Raw genomic sequence first — 15,410 nt, 5'->3', positions numbered from 1 at the left:
TTTAAAAGTTGGAGTTGACGACACTACCAAAAAGTGAAATTCTGAATCACTAATAAATGTTGCGTGCAGCAGATCCCTTTCATAGTTTCATCATGTCTGATTTCACCCTATAAAGCTGCCTCTTAAATTTCTTGCTTTCTTTTAGATTTCCCCACAACCACAAACTCAAACAAAGCTGTCACCATTATTCAGTGAGAGAGACATCATCAGCTCACGAGCAATGGAAGTAGGGAGAAGAATCAGGAGAGAAATGAGCCCAGACAGAGCCAAAATGTGCAACAACCAAACAAGAGTGATGAAGCCCACTTTCAAGAAAGTTGAAGTTGTTTACTATCTCTCCACAAACGGCCATCTTCACCACCCTCACTACATTCAAGTCTCTCATCTTTCTCACCAACACCTTCGTTTGAAAGGTTTCTTTATTTTTATTTTCAATTTCCACTCCTTCAATTTTACATGAATTTTACATTTAATCAATTTCTGCATTTTGTTTTTGTAGATGTATTGGATCGGCTCAAAGTGTTGAGAGGTAAAGGCATGCCTTCACTTTACTCCTGGTCCTGCAAAAGGTAATTATTTTTTTACCTTTTTACCTTTGATTTGTAGAGATAAATTTTGATTTAAGTTGTGTATGAAATGTAGGAGCTTCAAGAATGGGTATGTGTGGAATGATTTGGCTCTAAATGATGTGATTTTACCATCGGAAGGAGCTGAATATGTGCTCAAAGGATGTGAATTACTTGTCGACTGCACTGGTAATTTACTTCATTATTTTTTTCCCGTTAACATCATGAATTTTGGTCGAATTTTTGTCATTTTGGTCTGTCCTATACCTTTTAAAATATGACGGAAATATTGGATGTTTGGATATGTTCGTTAGAATCATGAATTTTGGTCGAATTTTGGTTTGTCATATATTTTTAAAAGTTTGACGGAAATATTGAATGTTTAGATTTGTTTGTTAATTATGAATTTTGATCGAATTTTAATCTGTAACTAAATACGATTTGGTAAAAACATCTAATGTCGACAAATTTAAACTTTATGGTTTTTCCGCCTAATTTCTAAGTTAGGAAACGGATCATAATTTGACCGAATTTCATTTATTTTTTTGACCAATTTGTCCCTAGAAAGCGCACTTTGTTTGTTACTTTAACAATCCAATTGAAAATGATGAATTTTAGAGAAGCTGCAGCACCTACAATTCGGCAATGTTCAGCAATTCCAGCACCAGGAAGCAAATCTGTACCCTCCAAAAAGCCGAAATCCATCTCCGAAGCAGGAAATGATGAACGTCGAAGAGGAGGAAGACGAAGAAGAAGAAGAATACGAAGAGAAAGGCGCGACGCACACCACCTGTTCGAGAGGCGTCTCTACCGAAGAAGCCGAGGAGGAAATCAAGCACAAGCACTCGCAAAAGAGCGGCCGCACCGAGCTCAACCTCGACACCAACTCCCTCTCCTCGCCGCCCTCCACCACCTCCTCCACCCCCTCCGACAACCCCCACAGCGAGGCTGACCCCATCGGGAACGAGCCGATGCTGAGCAGGAACTCAATGCTGCTCAGCCTCATCGCGTGTGGGGGCACGGGCTCGTTCAGGAGAGCCGTGCTCCCGGCCTCTGTGAAGGAGCACGTGCCCGGGAGGAAGAGCTGCAGCGGAGGCGGAGGGAGTAGCCTTCATAAGGGGGTGGTGTGCAAGGCGGCGAAGATGGCGACCGAGGAGGAGCGGGTGATGATCAGCTACATGTCGGAGAATCCGAGGTTCGGGAACTCGCAGGCCGAGGAGAAGGAGTATTTCAGCGGTAGCATTGTGGAATCTATGACAAATGATTGCGCTAGCGAGCCCGTGCTCAAGAAGTCGTCTTCGTACAATCAAGAAAGGTAAACATATAAAATACGAGAGAGAATAAAGTAAATTGAACAGAATAGTATTTTCTCGCTGCATTATCTAACCTTCTAACAACTTTCTCTATTGTATTTTAGGGCACGAGTTTCGTTATCTGGATTTGCCATTGGTAATAATGTTTCGATTTGTTGTTGTGTTGTCATAGGTGTGCTAAGGCAGGGCTAGGAGGGGAAGAAGAAGCAGAGGAAGAAGTGAAGAAGGAGAAGGGATTGATGAGAGGGAAATGCATTCCAAGGAAAAGGAAGTCATCTTCCAAACCACCCAAAAACTGATTAATTATGCAAGTGGAGAAGGTTTAGTATTTATGAAGAATTTAATGTAGAATTTAAACCTACTTATTGCTTTCCCAACTTATATGTAACAAGTTGAATAACTGAAGTGGTTGGGTTTTATCTATGCAGATAAATTTGTGATTGTAAATGATCTTTCTTGTGATGGGGTTGGTTTATATTAAATTTATCTAATGTTGTAGGATCAATACTCATGAGTGTCAAAATTATTGGTGAGATATGTTTTGCCAACATCCATTGTTTGTGCATTTGGCATAATTGTCAAAAGATTTTTCAGAAATTCAAAAATGACATTGACTATATAAAATGCTCAACAGAATTTTACTCAATGATCTATAACCTTGGCGATGTTGTGTTAAAATTGTCGTAAATCATTGAGTAGAATTCAATTGAGTATTTTCTTAGTCAGCGGCATTAATGAATTTTTGAGGCGTCTTTCAACAAATATGTCATAAGCACAAACAATGGACAAAAAATCTCAACACAATTCTTAATACTTTTGCGTTGATCTATCAATATTGCAATGGGATCTCAACAATTATTTCTAATTATATCACTATATAAACTTTAGAGAATTTTCAACACGTGATTAAAATGAGACCTAATTAAGATACCTATATATATTTCCAATCAATTATGATAAAATTATATCTTAAAGCATGTAAAATAAATTGAACAAATACCGATGTCATGGAGCTACGGTTCGAATTCCGATAGAACATGAATTCAACGTTTGTCGGCGGCGCAAGGGTGGTGGAAACACGGTGTTCTTGAGGATTCTGACGAGCGTGTGGTCGAATTCCTCATCGCCGAGAATTGCTATATATTACCACTATGGAAATAAAAATATGCTTGAGGGGATTGTGTAAAAAGGATGGAGGGGAAGAGGGTTTATATAGATGGATAGATTAAGTGTTTGTGTACTAAAAGGATTCTTAGTCTTAATTTTTCTGATTCTAGGATATTGTATACAATAAAATCTTGTATCCTCATCCAAATATATACAAAATCTAAGATATATAGAGAGAGTTTTGATCTATGTAAAACTCATTCTTAATACAAAAATACAAAACCAAGTATACATATGTCATTTTTAGGTTATCGTAAGCTTATTTTTATGTCATTATAATAAGCATGACATAAAATGATCTTAACATGACCTCAAACCCAAATTTTATAATATAACCTAAAACTGCTTTATAATGACCCACTGTGTTTTTCTTTAATTATTGACCATTAGATGGAAAAATCTCATGGTCAGAATTTGGTCTGGATTTTGTATTGAGATGCATTTTTGTATTGATATTTTTCTATGAAGTGTTCTACAACAACGGAGGATCGAAGATAATGAGTTATCTAATTAGTAAATAACGATATATTTTACTATTTAAATGTATAATACGTATTGCTTATGGGCTATATATGTATTATGTCCACTCAATATTAAGAAAAACTTGAAACGAGAAATAACAAATATTGAGTTGTGTTTGAATGGTTGCATTAAAATGCTAACTTTTTAAAAAATTTTACTTTCTAACTCATCAATCGTAGCGCATTAAAAATGTCAACACGATCATATTAAAATATCAACACATATTTGTGTTGACATTTAAATATCAATGTCAACATAATGTATAAAAATATCAACTTAAGTTTATATTGACATTTCACTATCATCGTATTGATATTTTTAATACATTGCATTGATGAGTTAGCAAGTTAGCAATTTAAGAAAAGTTAGCAAAGGATCACATCCTTGTGTTTGAAAGTTTTTTTTCTCTATACTAAATATGGAGAATTTGAGAATAACCATAATTATAATTTATACATATGTTGTATATTCATAATGCTCCTAACTTTAAATCAAATCGGACACATTTTATTAGTTATAAATCGATTTTATTTTCAAGAATATTTTCTTACTTTTTTATATTATTTCTCCACCTTTTTATTAATTAGTCCTAGTATATTTTTCAAAGCTATAATTGACATCAGTGCAGGCAAATTCAATTGCGAGATACTAAAATTCAAAAACATTAAGCAAATCTTTAACCTCAATTGCTCCTTAAATGTTGCCACGTTCTGTGATCAATTTTTAGTAATTAATCGATTTTCTCCCCCAAATTTCGATGATTAAAATCTGGAGGAAACTTAAGGAAGATCCATGACTAACATTGATGAGATACTTGGAATTGATTACGAAAACAAAGTATTGTGCATGTGCAAAACTCTTACATTTCAATCTTCGTGTTTTTTAACGAGAGCTTTCGGAAAAAGGGTTTGATTTCGCTAACCTTTTGAAATTAGGGACTAAATTCGTTGACCTTTCAAAATATGGGATCGGGGCATGCGAATTTTTCAGAATGAGGGATTTTTTGCATTTTTCTCTTTATTCATTTATTTTTTCTTATTATTACTTATTAATTGACTAAACCACCCTTAATTTGATCCCCAATCCTGAAAAAACAATCATGATAATCCGTGACCCGCCTCCAATCTCCTCCTCCTTCCCTTCTCCTTCGCGGCTTTGCCGCCTCCACCCTCCTCCGTATTTTTGAATAAATCATCTCCTATATCAATCCTCTACTATATGAAATGTATACTCCTCTTCAATTCACACACATTCTCTTGCAGTCTTGCATAAAATTTGTGTAGGTTTTTCGCTGTATAATTCTCTGTATTGCAGAATCCCAAGAAGCCTTATGAAGCTTGTACATAAGATCCTTTGCTTTATCAACGGTGGCCATTTTCATCTCTAAATTCACCTAATATTTTATTTCTAATATGTCTTTCATGAGAAAATAACTCAAAAGATGGCTCAAGCAAACGTTGTAGCTACATCAGTACCTCAACATAGTTTGTGAACCTAAGAAGTTTTGCTTCCTCTAATTGTGAATTGTCAAATCCATTTTGCAAGACTCAAACCTTTTGAGATTAAAACAGAACAACTGGGAATTGAGTAAGGGGAAGAGATGTAGTGAAGGGGAGGGCCGAGGAGGAGGGTGGAGAAGGCAGAAATTCAATGACATCGCGACTTTTTTTTCTAAGTTTGAGGTGGGTATTTTGGTCAGTTGATAAATATTGTGACCAAAACAATAAGAAAAAATAAGTGAATAAAAAGAAAAATGCAAAAATCCCATATTCCGAAAAATTCGCATGCCCGGATCCCATATTTTAAAAGGTCAACAAATTTAAGCCCTAATTTCGAAAGGTCAACGAAATCAAACCTTTTTCCGAAATCTCTCGTTTTGTAATCTTACTTTTTTATTTTCTCAATTAATGATTAAATTTAGTAGATTTTAATTTAATTATTATATCTAATTGTATGATTTAATTTAAAACTCTAATGATTTTTCTTGATATTTCAAACACATAATGTATATAATCTATCCTGAATCGTATTCCTGTGAATAATATTTATAAAGAATTCTATATATTTCATTAATAACATTACTTTCCGAAAAAATAAATATTGTTTCTTAATAACGGGAAATTTTATTCCAGAGTTGGTAATCGGAATAAACAGCAAACTATGCTGTGTTGCAAATTAAATTAAGAGAAAATGCATACTACTATGATTTAGTATTAGCCTAACTAATTATTGGGCTTTCATTAGTATGCCATACCTACGTTCAAACCCTTAGCATTTTTTTTCTATTTGGACAAGCCCCATCGAGCATTTTTTTCCCTACGTTTTCTCCTTTTTATTTTTTTTCTTTCTTTAGATTCTTCAGTTTACTTATTAATTTATAATTTGTTTCATTTTCAAATTTCATAAATTAAATTAAAATAAAATAAATTGTTCTTTGGATTTAAATAGTAACCTTTTATTTTTGCAAACGCTTTTTGTTAATGATGCGTTTTTAATTTTCAATTGAAATTATTAGTTTTATTATATTCATAAAATATGAATAGAGTGATTTTTAAGTTTGGACGAATAAAATAAAGATAAATAATAGGAAACTAAATAATACTTGGGCGTCCATATTGTTGAATTGTTGCGCTACAGCATGTGTCATGCACGTGGTCCCAATTTCATGATTCCATAATGTCTTATTTCTCAAATTGCACGCAAAATTGACATTAGTTACAAATTTAATGGTTTACTCAACTACATTTTATAATTATGAACCATCATTTAATATTTGTTATTTTTTCTTATTTAGTGGTGTAATCATTCAATACGTCAAAAGCTGTAGTCTTTGGATCTGAATTAGTGCTTGATAGCGTTACGCCAAATACTACCATAATTGACAAAAAAAAACTAGGTGTATTTAATAATTTAATTTATATTTACTTGAAAATAATATTAATTAAACTTTGGTTTCATGAATTCCAGTCCCTCCCTCCTCCCCCATTTCTTATTTTTGAGATATATAGCCATAAATAGTTAGTTAAAGTAGTATACACAAACTAGGCCTACTCTTAGTGAATAACCAAACTAGGTAGTATAAATAAGATTATATCCAAATAAATTAACAATTAAAGTGCAAATATGTCAATCATACATTTTTATTAATTAGGAGGGATTTCTACATGTAGTTCTAAAGTTAAATTGGAAATAATTTGAAATTTGAAAAGAATTGAGCTCGGTACCTTTACAGCTAGAAAGTTTATTAAACTCAATTCATTATCAAGATATTCTTAATTAGACAACTAGAACCGTTCAAAATTCAAATTTTTAGCTGAGAGATAAGCAATTGTGATACTATCACCTTTTACTTTGGCAATGATTATAAATAAAAATCAGGGAATATGGTTGAATCTATTTTATTCGGTAATAACAGCCCAAGCAACTAGAAATTCAATTAACTAAAGTTGATAGTTAATGAAGAAGATTTCACAAGTTTTAATATTGGGATATTGAAATCTAATATCATGAAATTTTAAAAAGTTAGATTATTTCCACGAATTTTTAAATTGACAAATAATATTACTAACTTTACCCCAAGTTTGTTATTTCCCATCAATGAAAAATTTTAGGCTAATATAGATTGAAGAACAAATTTGGAAGGTGTGCTTTAAGAAAAACTATGCTCAAAAATTGAAAATCTTGAAACTTTCGAAGTTGTTGTCGAGAAATTACGAAAAAAATGATAATATTTGCCGGAATTTTTTTATTGGTGGGAAATAACAAACTAGGGATGAAGTTCGTAATATTATTTGTCAATTTCAAAGTTTGTGAGAAAAACTCAATTTTTTGAAAGTTGCATGATGTTATGTAGCTCATAATTTATGTTTTCAGATCGGGTGCTCAGGACAACGACATTCACGTGCTTAGCGGTTGAGCATTGTAGTGCTTACGAGTTACGACTGCTTCAATACCTTAAATGCACACCGATTTCATAACATGTTGAAAGTAGGATTCACTATTACATATAGTACGTGGTAGCAGTGGTGGTAGTGGTGGGGATGCCGAGGAGTACGAACGGAGGATGAACGAGGCTATGGAGGCCTACATGAACCGCGAGATGGAGCGGTACATGCGTAGAGTGGAACAGCAGGCGATACCTCGCCCTCCACGGGTTGTCCACCGCCGAGCAGTGATAGATCGGGATCACGTAGCTGCACATCAGCGGCTATATGACGACTACTTTTCAGAGAACCCACGGTTTCCCGCAAACATGTTCAGGCGGCGTTTTAGAATACGCAGGGAGTTGTTTATGCGTATCGTTGACGCTTTGGAGCGTCGATATCTGTGTTTCCGCTTCAGGCACGATGCGGTTGGCAGACCCGACCACACCCCTATTCAAAAGTGCATGGCGGCAATCAGGCAGTTGGCCTACGGAGGCGCGGCAGACATGTGGGATGAGTACCTCCACATCGGTGAGACGACTGCTCTGGATTGTCTGAAGTATTTTTGTGAGGGCGTGATAAACATTTTTGGTGAGGAGTACCTTCGAAGCCCTACTCCCCAAGATTGTCAGAATTTGATGCAGATGCACGGGGAGAAGCATGGGTTCCCCGGGATGTTAGGCAACATAGATTGTACGCATTGGGAGTGGAAGAACTGTCCGACTGCCTGGAAGGGGGCCTATACGACCGACTACAAGTCAAAGAATCCCACGATGATCCTCGAGGCCGTAGCTGATTACCGGCTGTGGATCTGGCATGCGTATTTTGGGGTAGCCGGATCGAACAACGACCTCAACGTCCTGAACTCGTCTCCCCTCTTCAACGAGAAGTGCCAGGGCGTCGGTCCAGCCGTCTCATTTGTGGCCAACGGCAACCGGCATGATATGGGCTACTACTTGGCGGATGAGATATACCCAAGGTGGCCTGTCTTTGTGAAGACGATCAGGCACGCAAGTGATGAAAGGAAGGCCTATTTTGCGGAACGACAGGAGTCGGCGCGCAAGGACGTGGAGCGCGCATTTGGTGTGCTCCAATCTCGATGGGCGGCAATTAAGGGTCCAACGCGTTTGTGGGATGTCAGATGTGTTTCCCAAATAATGTACGCCTGCATTATCCTGCACAACATAATCGTCGAAGACGAAGGCGTACAACTGACTAGTTGGGCCAATGATGATGAAGCCGGTCCAAGCCACGGAACGGCCACCCCTAGCGTACGACGTTGGGTACCTCTCGATGAAGCCGGCCGCCTCAAGGAATTTGCCGACATGCGCCAAGTGGAAGCTCATATTCAACTCCAAAAGGATATAATTGAAGAGTTGTGGGCACGGAGGACTGCACGCCGATTGTTTTTTTTCTGTATTATGTAATTTTTTTTTATCTATGTACCTTTTTTTTTAATGCAATTAATGAATTTTCCCGTATATGTGTCGTAAATTTAATTCCGTAATTTAATCGTAATTTAATTCCATAAATGTAGTATATTTTGAATTATTTTTATTGCGGCTGGCCTATGGCTGGCCTAAATCTGATGTGGCAGGTTGATTTTTAGTGCTGCTGACGTGGTAGGGAGAGAGTGGCTGGCCTATTTGCGTTGGAGATGCTCTAATATTGTCTCACATATCTCAAAAACAATAAAATCCATTCATGATCCAATAGGGGTGAGAATTTGAGTTTCGATTCGGTTTTTTCCCAAACCGAACCAAAACTGAAGAACCGAATTTAGTTCAAAATCCAAAACAAACCGAACCCGAAAAATCGAAAAATTGAAACCAAACAAAACCGAAAAAACTAAAATTATATGGAAAAAACCGAAAAATTGAAAAAAAAACATATATATATATATTAACATATAAAATACTACTTATATTTTATTTTATATAGTAGAATATATATCTATAAAATATAAAATATAAAATTAATAGAATATTTATAATACATATTATATAGATTATATTAAAAGAATATTTATAATACATATTATATAGATTATATTAAAAGAATATATATATTATATTTAAAATATAATTCTTTCATGTGATTTTTCAATTTTTTTTTGCCCAAATTGAACCGAACCGAAAAACCAAAATTTTTATATTTTCAAAACCAAACCAAATCAAAAAATCGAAAAAACCGAACCAAATATCAATTTGTTTTGATTTGAATATTCGGTTTTCAATTTTTTTTTCTCACCCGTGCTGTCCAAATCTATGTATTAATATAAGTCATAGCTTAGCATTAAACCAATTTAAATAACAGTAGCCTTAATTAAACAAATGAATTCATTAATCTAACAATTACAAATAGCTTCCCTCTCAACTCCCCGCGTAATTAACTGCGGCGATTTAGTTGGGCATGCAAGTGGGTCCCACCCCCCACCGAAATCAGTAGATAAGAGAGAGAGAGAGAGAAACGCGCTTTTCCCTTTTGCTTTTCCATGTGATCGTTTGCTGTGAGACACCCCATTACACGCTTCTCTCATTATAATTCACTCTCTCCCTTTCCCTCACTCCATTCCTTTTTCTCACACCAAAACCTCTCTCTCTCACCTCAAAAAAACAACAATGGTGAAAATCCTCCTCCTTCTCCTCGCTGCTTTTGTTGCATCCGCTTCAGCTGGTCATTTCGCTAGCGACTCATTCCTGCTGCAGGGCTCTGTTTACTGCGACACCTGCCGCTGCGGCTACGAGACTTCCGCCTCCAAATACCTTTCCAGTAATCATCTCTCTCTCTCTCAATTCTGTTTTTAGATCCGCAATTTTCTAGATCTAAGAATTGTGTGGTGTGTGGATGAGCCCAGGTTAACTGCATTTCCGATTTACTGTGTATTTTTTGCGAATTCATACGGATGTGTGTTTAATTCTGTGTTTAAGTAGTGGATCTACTATGCGATTTGTTAGAATTGAGTGTGAGAGTGTATAGAGTTTAAGGTTTCCGTCGATCTGAGTGGATTGAAGAAATTGAGCTCAAATTTGAAGTGAAGTAACCCTAGTTTTCGATTTTCTTTTGAGTGTTGATTAGTTAGTGTGTTCATTATAGTGATTTTGCATATAATTAACGACATTGATTCATTTTTTGGTTTGATGAGCTGTAAAATTTGTCACTCATAATTGCAACCCAACTGTTTGACAAAATGCTTGACTGGATTATGATCTGATAGAAGCAATTGACAGCTTATATATACTGCATAAATAAGCCACAATTTCTCGAATACTTCTGCGAAAGCATCCGATTTTAGCCATTTACAATTCTCAACGCCTTGACTGTGTATCCTGATACAGAGGATTGAACGATTTTGAGCTTGTTTTTGATGATTTAATCCTCTAACTATTCAATTGATCAATCTGGTTGTTGTTGGCAGATGCTGTTGTGAGACTGGAATGCAGGGCTAGGGCAAACTCCGAGCTCACATACACGAAAGAGGCGGTGACTAACTCAGCTGGAAAATACAAGATGCTGGTGGAGAGCGACCGTGCAGATGACTTCTGCGACACCGTGCTTGTGAGCAGCCCCGACCCCGAATGCAACTCACCTGATGCAGGCCGTGACCGCGCTCGTGTCATCCTCACCAACAACAACGGCATGAACTCGCGCACTCGCTACGCCAACGCCCTAGGGTTCGTCAAGAGAACGCCCCTGGCTAGCTGCACTCAGATCCTCCAGCAGTACCAGGAATCTGAGGAGTAAGAAACAACTTGGTTTTTGTATTTTAGCATTATATTATTATGTTAAAATCTGACAATCTGTATGGTATTGTTTTCTCATATTTAATTTAGTAGAGTATATGTTGTCACTGTATTTGTGGCCTCCACAGAACTACTATGGATTTGTTTATTAAAGTGGTCTTGCCTCATTTGAATAGTTATAATCTTATCATATTCTTTCATCGTTTGGATCAATATATCTCCACTTGCCTATCAGTTGCATTGCAATTGTATAAGATATTATGAGAAAAATTCATAAACTATAAAAATTTAGGAGTATACAATTTCACATTTCATTTTAAAGTTGAAGAGCTAAAAGAATCCAAAGAAATGAAAATGCGTCACATTTTTTTATGGGTAAATGAATATAAATTTATAGGTCATGTCACGATGGATATATATATATATATATTGAGAGCTTTGGTATCGGGCATTACCACTCTATTGACTGGCCAACTCACACGCACTAAATGTGTTTCACATTTACATGTGCATATTTTGGGTCATTTTAGCCTATCCCATATTGCACGTCTTCACCTCATCACCAGATACAATTTTGATATTTGTTCGCAATCCGTTGCTAGTGACAGTTGGCGCGTCTTCTCTACCATCTAACGTCGGCGATGGCATTCTTCATTCGATGACCCACGGGTTCCATTTTTTCAGAATCTGCTATTGTGGGCATGGATGGTAGTAGCCAAGTTAGGGGACAAAATGCACACTCCCTCCGTCCTAAAAAAATATGTGCATTCAGGACAACAGGAGAATTAAGAAAAAATTGATAAAGTAAGAAATTGAGATGGAGAAAAAGTAAGAGAATGATAGTTAAAGTAGTGTTAGTGGATAGTGGGACTACATTATTAAACTGATATTAACTTTTCAAAAATGGAATGCACGTATTTTTGGGGGATGGACAAAAATAGAAAGTGCACATATTTTTATGGGGTGGAGGGAGTATATTTTACTGTTTAATTACATGACTTGGATCATAATTTTGAGCAAATACGGTTGAATGTTAAGTGTATAATCCATTTACATGTCCAATGTATAACTTTTCATGAGTGTCAATTATTTATTTTTATGATGCTAGATAGATACTCCATGTTTTTATGTTTCAACAAACATGAAGCCCCATCTTAATTATGAAAAAACTTGAGGCCCAACTGAAATTCAACTAGCCCAACTAAGGCCTGATCCACTGCCTCAACTGACCCACTAAAGCTTGGGCCTCAACTCTATAACTTTAGAAATAATTCAAATAATATAAATCAGCAGGATTCGAAAAGAAAAGAGTGTCACAATTAATTCGCATTTTCAGGTTCATGGGTCACTTTAATAACTTTACTATATAAAGAAATAAAAAGAAGGTAACTATACACAGTGACGGATCCAGAAATTTAAGTAAGTCGGAGCTGAATTTTTTATAAAAATAATACTTCCTTCGTCCCTAAATAGACAACATTAAAATGGCACGTTTTTTTAATGTACGATTGGTAAAATAAGAAAAAGATAGAAAGAAAATGTTATTGAAAAAATTATTGAAATATTGTTAGTTGAGAATAAAACTCACCTTATTATCGATAAAAAAATTTCTTTAAATAGAATCGGCCAATTTTAAGGATGACAAATATGTTCTACTTTGAGAAACAAAGGAAATAATATTTAATTTTATATGCCATCATTTTCCAATCTTATATCCCAATTCTCAAATTCACACTATCATAAATCACAAAATACAACCCATCTCTAAGCCATTGATAATCTAATTAATTTTAAAAAGTGCATATTTAGCATAAACGATTGATCATCTAATTAATTTTAAAAAGTGCATATTTAGATATATTTAATTTTCTGAATTCAGTGTTACTTATATGAAGTTATAAGCATTAAGTTGTTAAATTCAATCAAAATTTTATCCCAAATTAGACTAATTTTTGAATTTGTTGTACTCTTAATTTTCATTGTTTGATCACCCTTCTTTATAATCTATTAGGATCATATTTTTTCAGTGAATAGTGAGTACAAATATAGTTTTATTAGTAGTAAATTGGCCTATGAACATAGAAAAGCGTGCTAGGCTGTCTACTTTTATAGCCTTTTATCAATTTTCCTTACCTTGTTTTTTGATATTCCAGTCATATTCCATGTCTTCTTAATACACATTTCTTTCTAGAGGTGGAGCAGCCATGGCGGGGTTACAGGATCCGGCGCCGGCATGCTGGATCCGTCGCTGACTATACAAATAAAACTAATTAAGTGGAGATATGAGAAAGAGTCCATTTGTCACATCTGATGCTCTTCTCACCAGCTTCATGTACTCAATTTGATTAGGCATTGAGTTTTAGGCTAGATTGAAAAAGTATTATTTTGAATAAAAATATAGTTGTGGTGCTTCCTTTTATTTGTGAAGTGCTATCTTTACTAACTTATCCGTTTGAAATAATGGAATAGGTCTGATCCACACAGGTTGACTTTTTACCCCATAATTCATTATATATTGTCCATTATCAGCATATAGAATAGTTTCCCTAGTCTGACTTTTTATTATCTATGGATTAATTATAACTCATCCTTTTAGAAAATACTAAGTTTGATTTGTGATTCTTTATACAATGGATGGTCAGAATTACTGCATATGTTAGAACTTATCTCACTGTTGAGAACGAAAAAATGCTTATTCTTGCGTATTTGTAATTGGACTATATATGAATTAGTGCCCAAATTTTTTTTCTCGCCACGATAAGTGATCGAAAGTTTGAGCTATGTTAGGAATCGAATGAGAACGGAAAGGAATGGAATGCGTTGAGAACATTAATATTGGTGTATTGGCTTCACTTTTTCGCTATGTGTGTAGGGATTGATTGTCACGTAAGTTTGGATAATGACGAAGATTTTGCGTTGATTTTGGTTCTATGTTTGGAACCCTTCATTGTCTTTCTAGTTATTAATTTGCTTTTGACATTTATGCGTTTTGCTAGAGAAATCGTAGCTATATGTGACTTGTTAAGTTTCATATTTCCCATTTTAGCTCACCATCTCACCATTTGGCATGGTTTGGAGCATTTTAAGTGCTTAGTTTTGACATTAAGTTATACTAGTAGTATTTTATAATTTGGTTTATGATGCTTTAAATATATATCACCATGATGTTTTTTTCTCTGACAATTTAAAATAGGCAAAAGTTAACAATTTATATTGATTGATAACAAAGTATAACACTCACCCCTTAAAAGGCCTCATAAGGGGGAGGGTTATCCACACTTATATAGAGAAGCTAGGATCATCACCAAGCCGATGTGGGACAAGATATTAGAATTTTAACACGCCCCCTCACGTGTGGGCCGGAATGACACATCGGACTTCCATCACGTGGGTAGGCAAGAGAAGAGATAAAGAGATAAACCATCATCGACTTGGGCCCTGCTCTGATACCATATTAGAAATTGGCCACTCACTCCTTAAAAGGCCTCATAAGGGGGAGGGTTATCCACACTTATATAGAGAAGCTAGGATCATCACCAAGCCGACGTGGGAAGATATTAGAATTTTAAGTCTAACCCGTCCTCTAAGGTGCATGTGTGATATAAATTCAGCTACTTAAACCCTTTATATTGTTTGACTTGTCATCTTTTATTTGTTAGTATTATTGTTGGTGGAGACCAAAGCTAGGTATTTGGTGTTGTTTACCAACAAGATAATACTAATTAATATCGTTTACTTGATTGATTAACATCATAATCAATTGTTAAATTAAATTCACCAGGCTCATTGCAATGGCTTTTTCCTACTATATGCCATGAGATATAATAGTATTATTCAAGAAGCCCACACTCTTTATTTTGCAATCTATTTCCTAGTTAGCACACACTTGACTAGAACTTGGTATAGTTTTATGTGTGTATATATCATCGTTTATATATTTACAAAACACCTATAAATTACTTGATCATTGTTAATAGTTATTTTAATTTTGTATTGATGTTTTGTGTGTGTGTTGACCAACTAGTTAATACATGAGGCCAAATGTCTTAGAATCCACCACATCTTATTTAAAATTCACAATTAAACTTTATAAACTCTTAAATGAAGCATCTTTTAAGCTCCTCTAGTGAATTTTCAGTCCCACTTTCTATAAACTTAATAACTTATTCTTGCAAT

At 35.2% G+C, this 15,410-nt stretch overlaps 2 protein-coding genes across 2 annotated transcripts; both read left to right on the top strand.

The window, feature by feature from the left end:
* Positions 1-75: 75 nt before the first annotated feature.
* On the top strand, positions 76-2,384 carry LOC125212740 (protein SOSEKI 2-like). The gene is made up of 5 exons (XM_048112982.2): positions 76-413; positions 500-569; positions 643-755; positions 1,185-1,881; positions 2,052-2,384. Exons 1-5 carry the CDS (start codon positions 221-223, stop codon positions 2,176-2,178), a joined length of 1,200 nt encoding a protein of 399 aa, XP_047968939.1. The 5' UTR covers positions 76-220; the 3' UTR covers positions 2,179-2,384.
* Positions 2,385-10,026: 7,642 nt separating this feature from the next.
* Positions 10,027-11,409, top strand: LOC125210183 (major pollen allergen Lol p 11-like). The gene is made up of 2 exons (XM_048109754.2): positions 10,027-10,263; positions 10,910-11,409. The coding sequence occupies exons 1-2, from the start codon at positions 10,113-10,115 to the stop codon at positions 11,233-11,235; spliced, it is 477 nt and encodes a 158-aa protein (XP_047965711.1). The 5' UTR covers positions 10,027-10,112; the 3' UTR covers positions 11,236-11,409.
* Positions 11,410-15,410: the final 4,001 nt, after the last annotated feature.

This window comes from Salvia hispanica, chromosome 3, assembly GCF_029641045.1.
Source record: "Salvia hispanica isolate PSC_SH4W2 chromosome 3, Shi_PSC_v1, whole genome shotgun sequence".
Lineage (NCBI taxonomy): Eukaryota > Viridiplantae > Streptophyta > Magnoliopsida > Lamiales > Lamiaceae > Salvia > Salvia hispanica.
This window is presented reverse-complemented; position numbering and strand designations above follow the sequence as displayed.

What these genes read in the sequence shown, in the direction of transcription:
- LOC125212740 (XM_048112982.2), top strand. Translation starts at nt 221, where the DNA reads ATGGAAGTAGGGAGAAGAATCAGGAGAGAAATGAGCCCAGACAGAGCC. An exon ending in ATTACTTGTCGACTGCACTG is followed by an intron (nt 756 to 1,184) that starts GTAATTTACTTC and finishes GATGAATTTTAG; the next exon opens with AGAAGCTGCAGCACCTACAA. An exon ending in TCTTCGTACAATCAAGAAAG is followed by an intron (nt 1,882 to 2,051) that starts GTAAACATATAA and finishes GTGTTGTCATAG; the next exon opens with GTGTGCTAAGGCAGGGCTAG.
- LOC125210183 (XM_048109754.2), top strand. Translation starts at nt 10,113, where the DNA reads ATGGTGAAAATCCTCCTCCTTCTCCTCGCTGCTTTTGTTGCATCCGCT. An exon ending in CGCCTCCAAATACCTTTCCA is followed by an intron (nt 10,264 to 10,909) that starts GTAATCATCTCT and finishes TGTTGTTGGCAG; the next exon opens with ATGCTGTTGTGAGACTGGAA.